At 43.3% G+C, this 17175-nt stretch overlaps 1 protein-coding gene across 7 annotated transcripts in view; it reads left to right on the forward strand.

The window, feature by feature from the left end:
* IFT81 (intraflagellar transport 81) overlaps positions 1–17175 on the forward strand; it is a 151964-nt gene that overhangs the window by 35994 nt on the left and 98795 nt on the right. For 3 of the 7 annotated variants that reach the window (XR_010108964.1, XM_055096122.2, XM_008957907.3), the window contains exons 1-5: positions 8332–8420; positions 11357–11521; positions 12043–12146; positions 12944–13124; positions 16537–16626. Coding sequence is in view for 6 of the 7 variants with exons in the window: in XM_055096122.2 (XP_054952097.1) it covers positions 11378–11521; positions 12043–12146; positions 12944–13124; positions 16537–16626 (519 nt within the window). In the remaining variant the exon portion in view is untranslated. Of the gene's footprint in view, positions 1–8263; positions 8839–11356; positions 11522–12042; positions 12147–12943; positions 13125–16536; positions 16627–17175 lie in introns of those variants that run through there. The other 4 variants (XM_055096119.2, XM_034934460.2, XM_055096121.2 and 1 more) reach the window with 3 other exon arrangements.

A 17175-nucleotide genomic window follows, 5' to 3' on the forward strand; every position in this document is an offset into this window, starting at 1 on the left:
GTCCACACCTTTATAAATAGCCCTTTATTAAGCTATCCTCAATTGCCCAGAGTTTGCCATCTTTATCCTGCCAGGATGCTAACTAATACAGAAGTTATCAGTTTTAGTCCACGACTCAGATTTGCAGGAGGAAGGACATTGTTTTATAACCAACTGAAATCCAATTCTGAGCCCCCATTCTGCTAGGTTGGAGAGAAATGTAATCTTGTTTTGAGCATCCCCCCTCCCCCACCACACATCCTAGGGGATACCAAGTCCCGGGGCTCTTTTGCAGTGATGTAGCTTTGGGCAACACCTGCAGTCTTCTGTCAGTGGCCCACCCTAGTGACTGCTTGGTCACCCATCCTCCCAGGCTACAGGTCCTTTCAGGTCCAATAGCATTGATCCTTCCATGTCAGGCCTGAGACAAAGAAAGCTTTGGTCAGACTGGAAGGCACTGGACTTGTGGTGTGGCCTCCTTAGTGTATTTCTCCCTTCCCAGAAGCTGCTCTGGACTTATCAACTTGTGACCCTTCCCACTCTCCATAACATCTGTCTTTTCTCTTCTTACTCTTGTTTTGTCTCATTTTGTTTTGTTCTGTTTTGTGTTGTTTTGAGACAGGGTCTCCCTCTGTTGCCCAGGCTGAAGTGCAGTGGCACAATCCTGGCTCACTGCAGCCGCAACTTCCTAGGCTCAAGACATCCTCCAGCCTCAGCCTCCCCAGTAGCTGAGACTATAGGTGCACGCCACCACGCCTGGCTAACTTTTTATTTTTTATAGAGATAAGGGTCTCACTATGTTGCCCAGGCTGGTCTCGAACCCTTGGACTCAAGTGATCCTCCCACCTTGGTCTCCCAAAGTGCTGAAATTATAGGCCTCGACCTCCGCACCTGGCCCCATCTTACCCTTGAAGAAACCCCCCTCTCCACTCCCCGCCTGAGGACAACCAGTACAATTTCCCCTAAACACTTCAGTTCTTCACACGCCTACAGGGTCTGTAGGAAGTACAGATGTACTGGGCAAAGTACAGCTGGATTTTCAACCTGCAGAAGTCAAGACAATAAAAATTCTTTCAAGAGGACGGGAAACAGAAGGGGTACACACATAAATTAAAATTTGAATAAATTCTGACACATATTTGAAGTATTTAGCAAAGTTCCTGACATATAGTAAGCACTCAATAAGTGATGATATAATGATAATTTCAGCCCACTAAGAATGTTAGGTGCATCCTGGCTAGGCACGGTGGCTCACACCTGTAATCTCAGCACTTTGGGAGGCCAAGGTGGGCGGATCACTTGAGGTCAGGAGTTTGAGACCAGCCTGAGCAACATAGTGAGACCTCATCTCTAAAAAAAAAAAAAAAAAAAAAAAAAAAAAAAAAAAAAAAAAAAAAAATTAGCTGGATATGGTGGCGCCACCTGTAGTCCCAACTTTTCGGGAGGCTGAGGCCGGGAGGTACAGGCTGCAGTGAGTTATGATCACGCCACTGCACTCCAGCGTGGGTGACAGAGTGACATCGTGTCACTGAAAAAAAAAAAGTTAGATGCATCCTATATTTCAATCCATACTGATAACTAAGGAGTTAATATGAATTGCATATTATTTTGGCTATTCTACATTGCCCATTAATCTCATCAGCAATTTCCAGCCTTTGTGAACCATAGCACATTTATAAATACAAAATCCATTTTATAAAAGCCATCTGAGAAAAATATAGTACCAGGCACACATTTAAGAAGACCTCTGGAATCTCATCCATTTAAGTTGAGTATTTCACATATTATTTATCTTTTTACCTTTCAAGAAAACACATTCTGCTACTAAACATACCCACAAGATTAAATTGTCAGAACAGAGACAATTTAGGATATCTGCAAAATGCAATTCAGGTTTCCGTTCAAATTTAATTTCTTTCCTCTCCAAGTAACCTGGATGGCAAAGGCATTAAATGACAATTAATGGATAACAGAATAACCCTCTCCTGAATTTGTTTCTGCGTCTGGGTCATTTTTCCCAGTTTTAAAAGAATGAGATAAAGTGGGCAGCCTGCAGAATAGCCCCAGATGGGATAGCATCTTGAATCCTGGCACTCGCTGAATACTCGTGCAGAATCCAGAAATATGGTCAGGATGAAAGGTCTAAATTTAATACCAAAAACAGAAAATTGGCTTGGCTTCCCTGTACTCTGCACAGGAAAGTTCTTGTTTGGAAGTTCTGAAATGAGAAGGGATTGGAGACATTATATTCATGGCCATCCTCAGATGTTTGTGGGGGATCCGGAGAGGTCTGCTGGGTTATCCCAAGACCTCGTTTGGCCCACAGTGGAAGACCACATTGAAGAAAGATAATTCGTGGAAGGAAATCAGGGAGAAGGTTCTCATTGATACAGATGCTCTCTGCCACGAGTGCAGGCTCATTCCTTCCTCTTCCAGTTTTTCTTATGCAGCTTTCCAGATTTACCAGCCTTCCCTGACCACCTGGTCTTCCCTGATCTACTGGTCTTGTTTGCATAGCATCTCTATCTCTGATAAGAGGATCCAGCACTTCCTTTGGGTCTGACACACTTCAGACCAATGAGAGTGAGGCCTGGAAATTTGCTGGAACTATTGGATAAAAGTTCTACTTTTTTTCTTTTTCTTCTCTTTTTCTTTTTTTTTTATTTGAGACAGGATCTCACTCTCTCACCCAGGCTGGAATGCAGCAGTACGATCTCGGCTCACTGCAACCTCCGCCTCCTGGGTTCAGGCGATTCTCCTGCCTCAGCCTCCCAAGTAGCTGGGATTACAGGCACCTGCCACCATGCCCAGCTAATTTTTGTATTTTTTTTGTAGAGACAGGGTTTTACCATGTTGGCCAGGCTGGTCTCGAACTGCTGACCTCAAGTGATCCTCCTGCCTTGGCCTCTTCAAGCGCTGGGATTACAGGCATGAGCCATTGTGCCCAGCCTAAATGTCTCTTTCTAAGAAGCTGGATTTGTCAGCCTCTTTTTTTCACTTCTCAGCTTCCTCAGACCTTGGGGGTAGGTTTGCATAGGCCTGCTCACCTCAGAACAACTTCACAATTACATGAGATAAAACCTCTTCTCTTTATTTTTTATCTTATAACTAAACTGAGGCTTGAAAAATACACTTTACCAGGAGTAATTTTCCCCCCTCCGAATAATCGGACCAAAGGTTCAAAACTGTGGATACCCCTTATTATCTACGCAGTTAAATAAGGAGATAAGAAGGGGCAGCTTCAAGTCTTTCTCACCTCCTCCTCACCTTGCCTCACCCTCTCCTCCAGTGGAAGATGGTGAACATTTGAAGCCCATCCATGTAAGCAGCATCTTCTTATCAGATGGCTTCTGGTGAGAAACAGATTGGGAATTCTAGTGCTCTGGTAGCAAGGGATGAGTAGGTTTCAGTAACAGGTCCGTTATAACCAAAAACTACTAAAGGCTCCACATCTTGGGTCCTGTAATCTACAACCATGGGTACCCAACAGGCCAAAAATTAACAAAAATTGAAAGGAAGAGACACTGTAAGAATGAATCCTCTCTCCCGTCCTGCTGATGTATATACCCTGTCACCTGACCTAGGCAATGGAATCCTTATTCATAAGGGGGCGAAAGTGTGTATACAAATGTTCATAGCAGATTATTCATAGTAGCAAAAAAGTGGAACCAACTCAAATGTTCAGGAATAGAAAATGCATAAAGAAAATGTGGTCTATCCATAGAATGGAATTATTTGGCAATAAAAGGGAATGACGGGCTGGGCATGGTGGCTCACACCTGTAATCCCAGCACTTTGGGAGGCTGAGGTGGGTGGATCACTTGAAGCTAGGAGTTCAAGACCAGCCTGGTCAACGTGGCAAAACCCCGTATCAACTAAAAATACAAAAAGTTAGCCAGGCGTGGTGGCGCACACCTGTAGTCCCAGCTACTCAGGAGGCTGAGGCAGGAGAATCGCTTGAACTCGGGAGGTTTGAACCCAGGAGGCAGTGGTTGCAGTGAGCCAAGATCATGCCACTGCACTCCAGCCTGGGAGACAGAGGGAGACTCCACCTTAAAAAACAACAACAACAACAACAACAAAAAACAAAAAAAAACGGGAATGATGTATTGATCCATTTTACTACATGGATGAACCTTAAAAACATTATATACTAAGCAAAAGAAGTCAGACACAAAAGATCACATTTTGTGTGATTTCATTTATATGAAATGTCCAGAAAAGGCCAATCCATAGAGATGGAAAATAAATTAGTGGTTGCCTGGGGCTGTGAAGTGGGGAGATTTTCATTGTGAGGGTGATGGCTGAAGGGTACAGGGTTTCTTTTTGGTGTAATAAAAATGTCCTGGGATTAGATAGTGGTGATGATTGCATAACTTTGTGAATATGCTAAAAGCCATTGAATTGTACACTTTTTTTTTTTTTTTTGAGGCGGAGTCTCACTCTGTTTCCCAGGCTTGAGTGCAGTGATGTGATCTCGGCTCACTGCAACCTCTGCCTCCTGGGCTCAAGCGATTCTCCTGTCTCAGCTTCTTGAGTATCTGGGATTACAGATGCCCACCACCATGTCTGGCTAATTTTTTTTTTTTTTTTTTTTTTTTTTGGTATTTTTAGTAGAGACGGGATTTCCGCATATTGGCCAGGGTGGTCTCGAACTCCTGGCCTCAGGTGATCTGCCCGCCTCAGCCTCCCAAAGTGCTGGGATTACAGGCGTGAGCCACCATGCCCAGCCTGAATTGTACACTTTAAATGGGTGAATTGTATGTATGTGAATTATATCTTAATAGAGCTGTTTCAAAAAGAGAGTAAGGAAGGAGTGGGAAGCTTTCAGAAAGGCTGTCACATATGGCTGGAACTTCCCTCCCTCTATTAAAAATGTCAAATATAGTTCAGCCAAAAGGCATTGTTGGGAGCTTACAGAGAAGACTCAACATAGCATCTAAGGAGGAAAAAAAAAGGCTTCACGGGTAGCTCAGCTGGGAGGAGATGAGCAATGCCTCTGTTGTTGTGAAATTGTTGCTGACAATTCCCTCTTAGACTCTTCAACGAATCCACCCAAGGTTTTATGTTAAATGAATCAGGCGGCTGGGCACGGTGGCTCACACCTGTAATCCCAGCACTTTAGGAGGCTGAGACAGGAGAATTGCTTGAGCCCAGGAGGCGGAGGCTGCAGTGAGCCGAGATTGCGCCATTACACTCCAGCCTGGGTGACAAAGTGAGACTCCATCTCCAAACACAAACACACACACACACGTGCACGCGCACACACACACACACAGAATCAGGGGGTGGTAGCTAATCTTCCTTTGGCCTCGGGGACCCAATATATGCAGTTCTCTTTTTTACTGTAAGTCGGAACATAAATTTTTCAATATACAGATTCCAGGAAGCATGCTGACTGGCTTCAAGTTCTTCCCCGTGTTCCAGAGCAACCATATTAAGCATAAAATCTATTCAAGTTTGAGTCCAAAGAGTGGATCCTCTTGCTTATTTGAATTTATACAGGATTGCAGTCTCATAACTGAAAGGTATAGTGTTTGTAGACCAGGGGCAACAGAGAGAGGAGGAACTAAAAGCTATTAGATAAACCACTCCTATTTAGGATTTCTATAGCCTATACCCATAAACCCTATAGAAGGTGCAAATCTAACCATCTTTTTTTTTCTTTTTTCTTTTTTCTTTTCTTTACTTTTTCTTTTTTTCTTTTCTTGAGACAGAGTCTCACTCTGTTGCCCAGGCTGGAGTGCAATGTCGTGATCTTGGCTCACTGCAACCTCTGCCTCCCAAGTTCAAGTGATTCTCCTGCCTCAGCCTCCCACGTAGCTGGGATTACAGGCATGCACCACCGCACCCAGTTAATTTTTGTATTTTTGATAGAGATGAGGTTTCACCTTGTTGGCCAGGCTGGTCTTGAACTCCTGACCTCAAGTGATCGGCCCATCTCAGCCTCCCAAAGTGCTGGGATTACAGGCATGAGCCATTGTGTCTGGCAAACCATCTTATTTTTAAAGTTTTATTCAAAAAATTCTTTTACTTCTTTTTTTTTCTTTTTTCTTTTCTTTTTTTAAAGATGGGGTCTCACTATGTTGCTCAGGCTGGACTTGAACTCCTGGGCTAAGGCTATCCTCCCACCTCAGCCTCCCAAAGTGCTGAGATTACAGGCATGAGCCACCATGTACATGCCTCATTTTTTTAAAAAGAAAAAACATAAATGTCTTCAGTGCTTCCCAATGTTGGGCACTGTTGTAATCACTTTACCTGTATCAACTCCCTTAATCCTCATGTCAACCCTATTGAGGAAGGTTTTATTATAGCCACGTTTTACAGATGAGGAAAGTTTAGCAAGATAAAGGGTACACAATGGCAGATGCAGAATTCAAACCCAGGTAGCCAGGGATGTCTCCTAACACACCCAACAGGATCAATGAATTATATAATCCCTTCTACAAATCTTGTATTGTTTCTGTCAGTATTATGTAAGTTATTTAATTCTTTGAGGTTTTGAGTGTTGCTTCCCCTAATTGGTTGTGGGGTGGGGCCAGTTTTAGTTTCTCTCCAGGAGCCCTACAGGGTACCTACGCTTGATATTTCAACAGTCAGAGGGCAGCCAACAAAGGGACTGGTCTGGGAATGTTGTGTTCGCTCTGCCCAAAACACTCTCCCTTTTCCTGTTTGGCTAATTTTTACTGATCCTTTTTAAGAGATGGGGGTCTCCTTCTGTTGCCCAGACTGGAGTGGAATGGTGCCACCCCTGACCAATTTTTGCTTTTAATTTTTTGTAGAGAAAAGGTCTTGCTCTGTTACCCAGGCTGATCCTGAACTCCTGGGCTCAAAGTTATCTTGTTGCCTTGGCCTCTAAAAGTGCTGAGATTACAGGCGTGAGCCACGGTGCCAGAACTAATTTTTACTGATCCTTAAACATCACTCCATTTGACAGAAACTTTCCTGATGGTATGGCCCCTTTGGCACCACCCTCTCCAAATAAACTTGAGGCCCTTAATCTGGGCTCCTGATCATTGGCTTCTCTTGTTACAGCATTTATCTCAATTGTATTGGTGTTGCCCCTTTAATAATCTCTGCCGGCACTAGACTGTCAGCTCCATCAGGGCAGGGGCCAGGTAAGTCCTGCCCTTCTGCATTTCCAGCAGCCTGTACAGTACAGGGCATATAGGAAATGCCTAATACGTAATCTGTTATTTTTTGTTGTGGTAAGTCTGATGCTAAAGCTATAGTTGGTTTCTCCTATGCTGTTTGAGCAGGCAACTAAGTTTTCAAGGTATCAATAATTTGATTTTTTTTCCCTCTCTTTCTTTCATTGCCAGCTGATATCACTAAGTATCGTGGTCTCTAGTCTAATAGGGGTTGGTTCAAAATACCATTTGCCAACTAAGGTCTCCCACAAACCAGCTAGTGCAAATTCCAGTAGATTTTTAAACCTCATCAGGGACTGGGCACAAAGATCTCCCTGCCTCCTGCATGGGATGTGAACTCCATGAAGACCACAAGGAGGATTTAATTTATTTCTGCAGTCACCTAAAGAGAGCCCACTCAGAAGCCAAAGGAACATTAGGACACTTAGTTCTCCCACACCCCCTTTCAGGCTCTCAGCATACTCAAAACGTATTGGGTTTAAAAAAATTTAATTCCCAGTACAGGCAATGTGGCCCAGTAATGTGACACAGAAGCTGAAATCTCTATGATGAATGTGTCTTCTTTTAATCCTGCCAGAGCCTCACTACAATTGTTCCTATGCATAACCTAATTTGGAGATACTTATGTCAAAAACCTAAATTTGAAGCACAGGCCAAATGCTTGCTCATCCCAACCACCCTACCACCCAGCCCTGCCTCAAAAACAAACAAAAATCATCACCCACGTTTGGCGCATGAATGCATGCATGCATGAATGAATGAATGAATGAATGAAACATCACACGCATTTAACATAGGTTAATCATGCAGAGAGTATTTTGTAAACTGCGAAGTGCAGGACTTTCGGGAAGCTTATTGTAGCGCGTCTAGGTCGGAGTAACAGTCCCAAATGCCCTCGGCTGTCTGCAGTGGCTCAACACGTGGGCCCGCTTTGCAAGTAAGCTCGGCGCCCGTCCGCCCCGTCCGTCCCGCCCCGCCCCGTCCGTCCCGCCCCGCCCCGTCCGTCCCGCCCCGCCCCGTCCGTCCCGCCCCGCCCCGTCCGTCCCGCCCCGCCCCGTCCGCTCCGCCCCGCCCCGCCCCGTCCGCTCCGCCCCGCGCCCGTCCACCCCGCCCCGGCCCGGCCCCGCCCCCCCAGCTCGTGCGCGCGCGCGCGGGAGAGCGGCCGCTCCCCCGGAAGTGACGTAACTCCACGGCCTAGCAACCGTTGCCAAGGAGCTCGACTCTGGGAGCGGTCTAGAGCCCGGGCGCCTCCTGGGGGGTGGGGAAACGGTTTCGTGAGGAGAATTTGAGGTAACCTCGCCAACTCGCGGTCGGAAGCTCCTCTGAACCCCGAAATAGGAGAGAGCTCCCGTCCTCTCTCGGTCCTGATGCAGCACCTCGCAAGTGGAAGGGGTCGTCGCGGTTAAGCCCCCGGATAGGGGAATCGGGCCCCTGCTGGGATTCGAGCGGATCCAGGCCGCTCCCTGGCGGGATGAACTGTCGAGGGGCCCAGGGCCGCCCCCGCTAGAGGCCCGGTCGGGTGTGGGGTCCCCTGTCCCCTGTCCCGAGCCCGGGGAGGGAGACACTATTTCTGGTACTCCCAGGAGGCTGCGGGTCGATGCTCGTGCCAGCCTGGGACCCAGGCAGCACGGTTTCTGTCCCAAATTGTGCCAGAGAACACGCACGTCCTGGTTTTCATTGTTCCCCGCCCCCTGCGACTCGTTTGTGGGTGAGTGCTTGGGAATTAGCGCGGCGACTTCGCGCTAGAAGAGGGACAGTAATTGCTTTTGCTAATTTTAGAGCGCAGAGCCCGCTGGGCACAGACAGCCTTCCTGTTCAGTACATCTTTGTCCTTATCGACTGACCATTTTTGCAGGCTGGTGGCGACTTGGGGGGAACCCAACTGGTTTATTTTGCCTTCCTGGAAACGTTGTACTAGTTTATCCAGCTTTTTTTTTAAGGGAAAAAAGAATAGACCTATAGATAATTTCTAAATCATTTAAAATGAAATACATATTTCTGCACGCAAAGGTTATGACGTGGACTTTTACTTAAAATACTTTAAACAATGGAAAACTTGCACTTCCAATATGGATTTAAAAAAAAAAACTTACGTAAAGGTTTTCCTTTTATAGCTTAAAGGAAACCTCAGATTTATTATAAGCCATGGTGGTTATCCTTCCTATCCTCTTTTGACTTATTTCTTAGCAGTAATAATTTGTGCATAATTTTTCATCATTGTGGAGAAATTATCTTTTTTATTTTATTTTTTCTGTTGAGACGGAGTCTCTCTCTGTCCCCCAGGCTGGAGTGCAGTGGCGCGATCTCGGCTCACTGCAACCTCCGCCTCCCGGGTTCAAGCCATTCTCCTGCCTCAGCCTCCCAAGTAGCTGGGACTACCGGCGCCCGCCACCACACCTGGCTAATTTTTGTATTTTTAGTAGAGACCGGGTTTCACCATGTTGGCCAGGCTGGCCTCGAACTCCTGACCTCAAGTGATCTGCCTGCCTCGGCCTCTCAAAGTACTGGGGTTACAGGAGAGAACGACAGCTCTTGGCAGCAACTCATTGCTTAATTCATTTTTAATCCTTAAAGCATTTACCTAGGTAAAGCTGTTTCAGCAGTTAAGAAATCAGATACTCAGTTTTTTAAAAAGTTATGATCTTTCTCACTGCCAGCCTGATTTCCTTTAGATTTAGGCTTATGTTGTACTTGTGCCTGTGAACAAGTTCATTCAATCTAGTGGAAGGAATCACTGTTTTAGACACAATGGATGTTCAAAAATGGAATTGGACACAGATACGGAATTTACAGTTTAGCAGGGAAGAGAAGATGCGTACCTAAAGAACTAGCACAAGATCGGCCAGGCGCGGTGGCTCACGCCTGTAATTCCAGCACTTTGGGAGGCCAAGGCGGGCGGATCACGAGGTCAGGAGATCCAGACCATCCTGGCTAACACGGTGAAACCCCGTCTCTACTAAAAATACAAAAAATTAGCCAGGCGTGCTGGCAGGCGCCTGTAGTCCCAGCTACTTGGGAGGCTGAGGGAGGAGAGTGGCGTGAACCTGGGAGGCGGAGCTTGCAGTGAGCCAAGATCGCGCCACTGCACTCCAGCCTGGGCGACAGAGCGAGACTCCGTCTCAAAAAAAAAAAAAAAAAAAAAAGCACAAGATCAAAAGTAGTGCTAGGAGAGAAGCACAGATAAAGTGTGGTCAGCTATGAAGGACAGGTGTTGGCACTGCTGCAGAACCTGGAGGATAGCTTGAGAAAGGTTTCCTGGGGGAACTGGCATTTGGTGGGCATGGCTTGAAAGATGGTTGGGGGGGTTTGTGCCTCTTGAGATGAAGGAGGGGTGCGCAGTCATTTTAGGCAGAGAAAGCAACATTAACTAAAGGCAGAGTGATAGAAAAACTAAGGAGCAGTGACTGTTTCAATAGGCTGAAGTTTGAAGGGGTAGAAAGATGACAATTTGGAAATAAAGTTGGAAAGGGATAAGTTGTGCCAGATCATAAAGAGTCTGGAAATCCAAGAAGTTTGAGCTGTATTTTGTGCGCAATAAGGAGCGTACAGATGATTTGGAATGGGGAGAAGTGGAGACCAGAGAACAGGAGGCTGTGGCCTCATTGAAGGCCAAAGGAAATGAAGGCCTGAATTACTGTAGGGCGGCAGAGTGGATGCCTACCGGCCACACCAATAACAGAAATGGAAGAAGGGTACTTGAATTGTGCAGCCTCTACTCAGCTGCAGTTGGTTGTGGGCATGCACAAACGTGGGCCCACGGTTGCCAGATCTGATTTTCAAGAGAAACTGGAAATATAGATTTTAAAGTAAAAAATCTCTCAATGTTTTTTGGGAGATTTGGGAGAAACATCTGTTAGGCTTGCAGTCAGGCTCCTAAAATTTAGGAGCATGTTTAATTCCTGGGTAGAAATTATGCACCGGCATGGAAGAGATGTTAATGTAGGGAGGATTTATTATTCATTTGTCCACATTAACTCAGATGATTACTGTTACACCAGATGCATATACAAAGCATTTGATGTTAAAATTAACAGTATATACTGCAGTTTTCATAGTAAAGCCATTATACTTGGATTTCTTTCAACAAAATAACCCTTTTCACAGCATTTTGTATGCCGTGTAAAATTATACTTTTCATGCCTACGTTGTATGAACTTAATTCTGGTTTTTACCCAGGACTTTTGTTGCCAGTATTAAGGATTTTTTTTTCTATTTTTACTCTTTAGTTAAAATTATAAGACCTAATTATGAGTGATCAAATTAAATTCATTATGGACAGTCTCAATAAGGAGCCCTTTAGGAAGAACTATAATTTAATCACGTTTGATTCCTTGGAGCCAATGCAACTATTACAAGTTCTCAGTGATGTTCTGGCTGAGATTGACCCAAAGGTAAGAGTTTTCTCTTTCTTTTTGATGGGTAGCAGAAAGCCAATTTCTCCCTCTAAATAGCTGTGAGTCTTGGGCACATTATTTAACCTCTCTGAGCTTTATTTTCCATGTCTGTAAAGTAATAGTAAATAATGCATAACATTTCTCTGCTAGCTCAAAAATAAATTATCTATTGGTACCTTATTTTGAAATTATTTCTCCACTTCCAGACATAAATAGGTTTGGTTAGGGAATGAAAATTCTTTTACAAAAGGTTTTATTGTATTGCAAGTTAGTTCATGTCTCTCATACACTGGTCCATTCCACTGGATACTTTTTTTGAAGGTTAACATTCCTAATATGAATCTTGATCTGACTTGGGTGTACCCTCACTTGGAATCTGGGGGCCTCCATCCTTAATCTGTTTTGTGAAGAGACCATTGTGCTGTTAAGCTCTAGCAGAACAATTTTGTCAGTGAGTTTAAATGTTGTCCTTTGTTACATATACAACAATAACATGTTTTTTTCAATTTCTTTGTTAGCAACTTGTGGATGTCAGAGAGGAGATGCCAGAGCAGACAGCCAAACGAATGTTGAGCCTTCTTGGTATTCTTAAGTACAAACCTTCAGGAAATGCCACAGATATGTAAGAATCTGATCACGTATTGAGTTTTTAAAATTATGCTTTAATATCCAAACCTTCATATACTGCAATCAATCTTTTTAGGTAATACCTGGTTTCCCTCATTTGATGGCCTGAGAACATCACTGAGTTTCAAAATAATCTTAAACCTTCTATAAACAAACTCAGAAGTCTTAAGAGGGTCAGTTCTTTGCCTTAATCAAACTGTCTGGTAAATCCATTATACCATTTTATCCTTTATCTGCCATCCTGGATAAAAACAGCTTAAACACAACTTCCTTGGATATGCCAATGATTATTGAGGGCCAAATTTTTCTAATTTTCTAACTAATGTACAGACTGACTTTAGAATAGCCTTGGGGCCAGGCATGGTAGCTCACGCCTCTAATCCTAACACTTTGAGATGCCAAGGTGAGAGGATCGCTTGAGCTCAGGAGTTTGAGACCAGCCAGGGCAACATGGCGAAACGCTGCCTCTACAAAAAATACAACAACAAAAAATCAGCTGGGCATGGTGGTTGGTGCCTCTAGTCCCAGCTACTTGGGAGGCTAAGGTGGGAGGTTCACCTGAGCCAGGAGGTTAAGGCTTTGGTGAGCTGCGTTGTGCTCAAGCCTGGGCAATAAAGTGAGACCCTGTCTCAAAAAAAAAAAAAAAAAAAAAAGATTCCTTGGGTTTATCTTTTTAAAAAAGTTATAGAAAGCAATTTGGACACTGTAAATCAGATTTTGAGAAAATGCTGTCTCTCTTCAAAGTTTACCGTTAAGTGCGTGTGTGTTTGTCTATGTGTGTTTCTCTCTTAGGAGTACTTTTCGTCAGGGTTTGGTGATTGGAAGTAAACCTGTAATTTACCCAGTGCTCCACTGGCTTCTTCAGAGGACTAATGAACTGAAGAAAAGAGCATATTTAGCTCGTTTTTTAATAAAACTTGAGGTACCAAGTGAGTTTCTTCAGGATGAAACTGTGGCTGACACCAATAAACAGGTAAACAATACATAAATGGTACATTGAAACTGTAATGGATTTCAAGGTGTATATATTCAAATACATGTTACTCTTTTTTTATTTGCTGTCTTTGTAGTTCCAAGTGGCACAAGAAGATAAAACTGTATCGGCTAATGTTCAACTATGGCCACATCTCAAGATAATGGCTTTTGCACACAAATACTGTTTTAGTGATAGGAGTATGTGAATAGAAAAAAAAAAAACCTGATACTAAGATTTTAGAATAATTTATTACTTAGCAATTGTGGGTAAATAGAATCCTGGGTTAAGTCTGCACAGCACTTTGTTCATCAGTAAGGTGACTACATAGTTTTTTATCCAAATTTGAGAGAAACAGACTATCATAACATTTAAACACCAAGACAAATGGTTTAAATTGACACTATCCCAGGCAAATTGGGACATGTGAGGTCCTGGAAAGAAGCAGGCAAAGAACCTAGGCTTGCAGTCTCAAAGCACTTCCCAATCAGACAAAGGGTAGAGATAGATTCCGGAGTTTGAAATCTCAGTGCACCTTTCTTGCCAGGGTTTTGGAGTAACATTGGGCTCTGGCATAAGGTCTTAAAGCTCTTTAGTACTGAGGATTCTGGCTGGTCTGGCTTCTGATCCTGAGATCCCTAAGCACATTGCTGGTCAAAGACTGGAGAGAAAGAAACTAGACTCAGATTTAAAAGGACTTTGATTTTTTTTTTTTTTTAAAGTGCTTCTGTTTAGTGTTTCACACTTTTATTCCACAGCACTTACATAGACTGATTTGTGCCAAATTGTTGTGAATAGTTTGTCAATCTGTCTTTCCCAATAAATTCTGAGGCCCATAGAGACAGGTGCCATGTCTTATCCATCTTTATTTTCTTCCAGATTTTGTATAGTCACTTCTAATGTTAGCTCAATATTTGGATTGAATCACAGTAACCAACTGAATATTTTTATTTTTATCCATATATTTTGCTATTTGGGGTAGACATGGCAGTAACTCAAAATAGAGTCAATATTGATCTCTTAAGACAGTATTTATGCAAATAATTATGTCAGATGTCACAGTAGATGCCATGGGAGAAGCACAGCAGAATGAGACCACCTGTCCTTACCTTTGAATATTTTACACAATGTGGGAAATAGAGAAGTGTAAATGTGTACTTTCTCCTTCCTAGGCTCCCACCATCAATAAATCTGATAAAAATTAATTTATCTAGAGGACATTGATTAAGTCTTTTTTTTTTTTTCCGAGACAGAGTCTTGCTCTGTTGCCCAGGCTGGATGGAGTGCAGTGGTGCAATCTCGGCTCACTGAAACCTCTGCCTCCTGGGTTCAAGTGATTCTCCTGCCTCAGCCTCCTTAGTAGCTGGGATTACAGGTGCCCACCACCACACCCAGCTAATTTTTGTATTTTTAGCAGAGATGGGGTTTCATGATGTTGGCCAGGCTGGTCTCGAACTCCTGACCTCATGATCTGCCCACCTCGGGTTCCAAAGTGCTGGGATTACAGGTGTGAGCCACGGTGCCCGACCTCATTAAGTCTTTGCTAAATATGCTCGGCTAGTTAATGAAAGAATTAATGGTAATAAAGACATACTTGTTCTTGAAGCATATCTGACAGGTATCTCTCTCTCTCTATATATATATATATGTATATACATATACATATATATATAAAATGAGAAACAGATATACACACATACAATGATTTACAATATATAATGATTTACACATTTAGCCAGTCATTTCAGGAATCCTAATAAAAATACATATTATCTTTTGGAATGAAGGGTCTTATAATTAATAATTTATAGATTTAAGATATGATCAATCAAGAAAAATATTATTCTGTCATTCCCCATCAAAATAACTTTTTGGCCAGGCACAGTGTCTCATGCCTTTAATCCTAGCACTTTGGGAGGCCAAGGTGGGCAGATTGCTTGAGCTCAGGAGTTCGAGACCAGCCTGGGCAACATGGTGAAACCCATCTCTACAAAAAATAAAAAAATTAGCCCAGCATGGTGACGTAAGCTTGTAGTCCCAATTACTTGGGAAGCTGAGGTGGGAGGATCACCTAAGCCCAGGGAGGTCGAGGCTGCAATGAGCTGTGATCGCACCACTGCACTCCAGCCAGGGTGACAGAGTGAAACCCTGTCTCAAAAACAACAACAAAAAACTATTTTAAAAAATTTTTAGGTAACAGGATTTTTTTCATTCATTCAATTACTTTTTTTTTGTTTGAGACAGAGTCTCGCTTTGTCACCCAGGCTGGAGTGCAGTGGTGTGATCTCGGCTCACTGCAACCTCCACTTCCCAGGTTCAAGCAATTCTCCTGCCTCAAGCTCCTGAGTAGCTGGGATTATAGGTGTGCGCCACTGTGCCCAGCTAATTTTTTGTATTTTTAGTAGAGACAGGGTTTCACCGTGTTGGCCAGGCTGGTCTCGAACTCCTGACCTCAAATGATCCATCTGCCTCAGCATCCCAAAGTGCTAGGATTACAGGTGTGAGCCACCTCACCTGGCCCATTCAACTACTTTATATTAAACACCTCCATGGGTTATGCACTGTGCTAGGCCCCAGGGATACAAGGGTGTACACAATGAATATGATTCTTTTCCTCTTGGCTCTCACTATATGATGGAGGGAGACAGACAGAAAATTATAATAGTCAGTTATAATTGTACATGATATCTACTCTGATAGGATAGATAAAGGGCCAGAGAAGGCTTCTCTGAGAATAGTAGAATCTATGTGAAGACTTGAAGGATGAAAAGGAGTTGCTTAAGTTATGGGTGAGGGAGTCATAGATGTATAAGCTGGACGCGAGAGCATGGAATGTGCAGGAACTCAGACATCAACATAGCTAGAGTGTAGAGTGTGAAGCAGGAAAGTAACCAGAAATGAAGATAGAGAAGTATTTAGTGTTAAGATGGTAGAGATGTACTTTTTTGTACCCTATATAAATGTATAAGGATGTGTTTTTGTGTTTTTAATGCTGTTCTTACAATGACTTAAGTAATCGCTGTAAGTTAATACATAACCTGATTAAGAAAACTCTATGGCTAGGCACGGTGGCTCACGCCTGTAATCCCAGTACTTTGGGAGGCCAAAGCGGATGGATCATGAGGTCAGGAGTTCGAGACCAGCCTGAACATGGTGAAACCCCGTCTCTACTAAAAATACAAAAATTAGCCGGGCGTGGTGGCGCGCGCATGTAATCCCAGGTACTCAGGAGGCTGACGCAGGAGAATCTCTTGAATCTGGGAGGCGGAAGTTGTAGTGAGCCGAGATCGTGCCACTGCACTCCAGGCTGGGCGACAGAGCAAGAGTCTGTCTCAAAAAAAAAAAAAAAGAAGGAAAGAAAACTCTACTGGATCTAGTTATTAGTTTATAATTTCTTAACTTATTCTTCTAGTATGAAGAGTTAATGGAAGCCTTTAAAACTTTGCATAAAGAATATGAGCAGCTCAAGATATCTGGATTTTCCACAGCAGAAATAAGAAAGGTAAAGGAAAGAAAACATAGTAACAATTTTTTTGGGGTTTGAATAATATTGGATTTAGCATTTTATTAATTCAGTATGAGTCTTAAGACTATATGGAGACTAGTGATAGCAAATGGCACATTTTACTTTGTGGGGGGACCTTTGGTAGTTCCTTACTGATGAAATTGATGAGACTGGGGTAAATTCACAATGAGTAGTTACTTACAGTACGGAAGAAGAGTGATATATGTCCATCTACTATTCCTCCATTATGTCCTGTAAGTAAACCAGAATAATGACAAGAACCTAGAGTCTATATTTTAATTTCATTCATTATTACTAAAGCTTTCTCTCTCTCTTTTTTTTTTTTTGAGACAGGGTCTCACTCTGTCATCCAGACTGGAGTACAGTGGTGTGATCACAGCTCACTACAGTCTCGACATCCCAGGTTCAAATGATCCACATGCCTGAGCCTCCTGAGTAGCTGGGACTACAGGCATGCACCACCATGCCCAGCTAATTTTTGTATTTTTTTGTAGAGATGGGATTTTGCCATGTTGCCCGGGTTGG

This window comes from Pan paniscus, chromosome 10, assembly GCF_029289425.2.
Source record: "Pan paniscus chromosome 10, NHGRI_mPanPan1-v2.0_pri, whole genome shotgun sequence".
In the NCBI taxonomy this organism is placed as follows: Eukaryota; Metazoa; Chordata; class Mammalia; order Primates; family Hominidae; genus Pan; species Pan paniscus.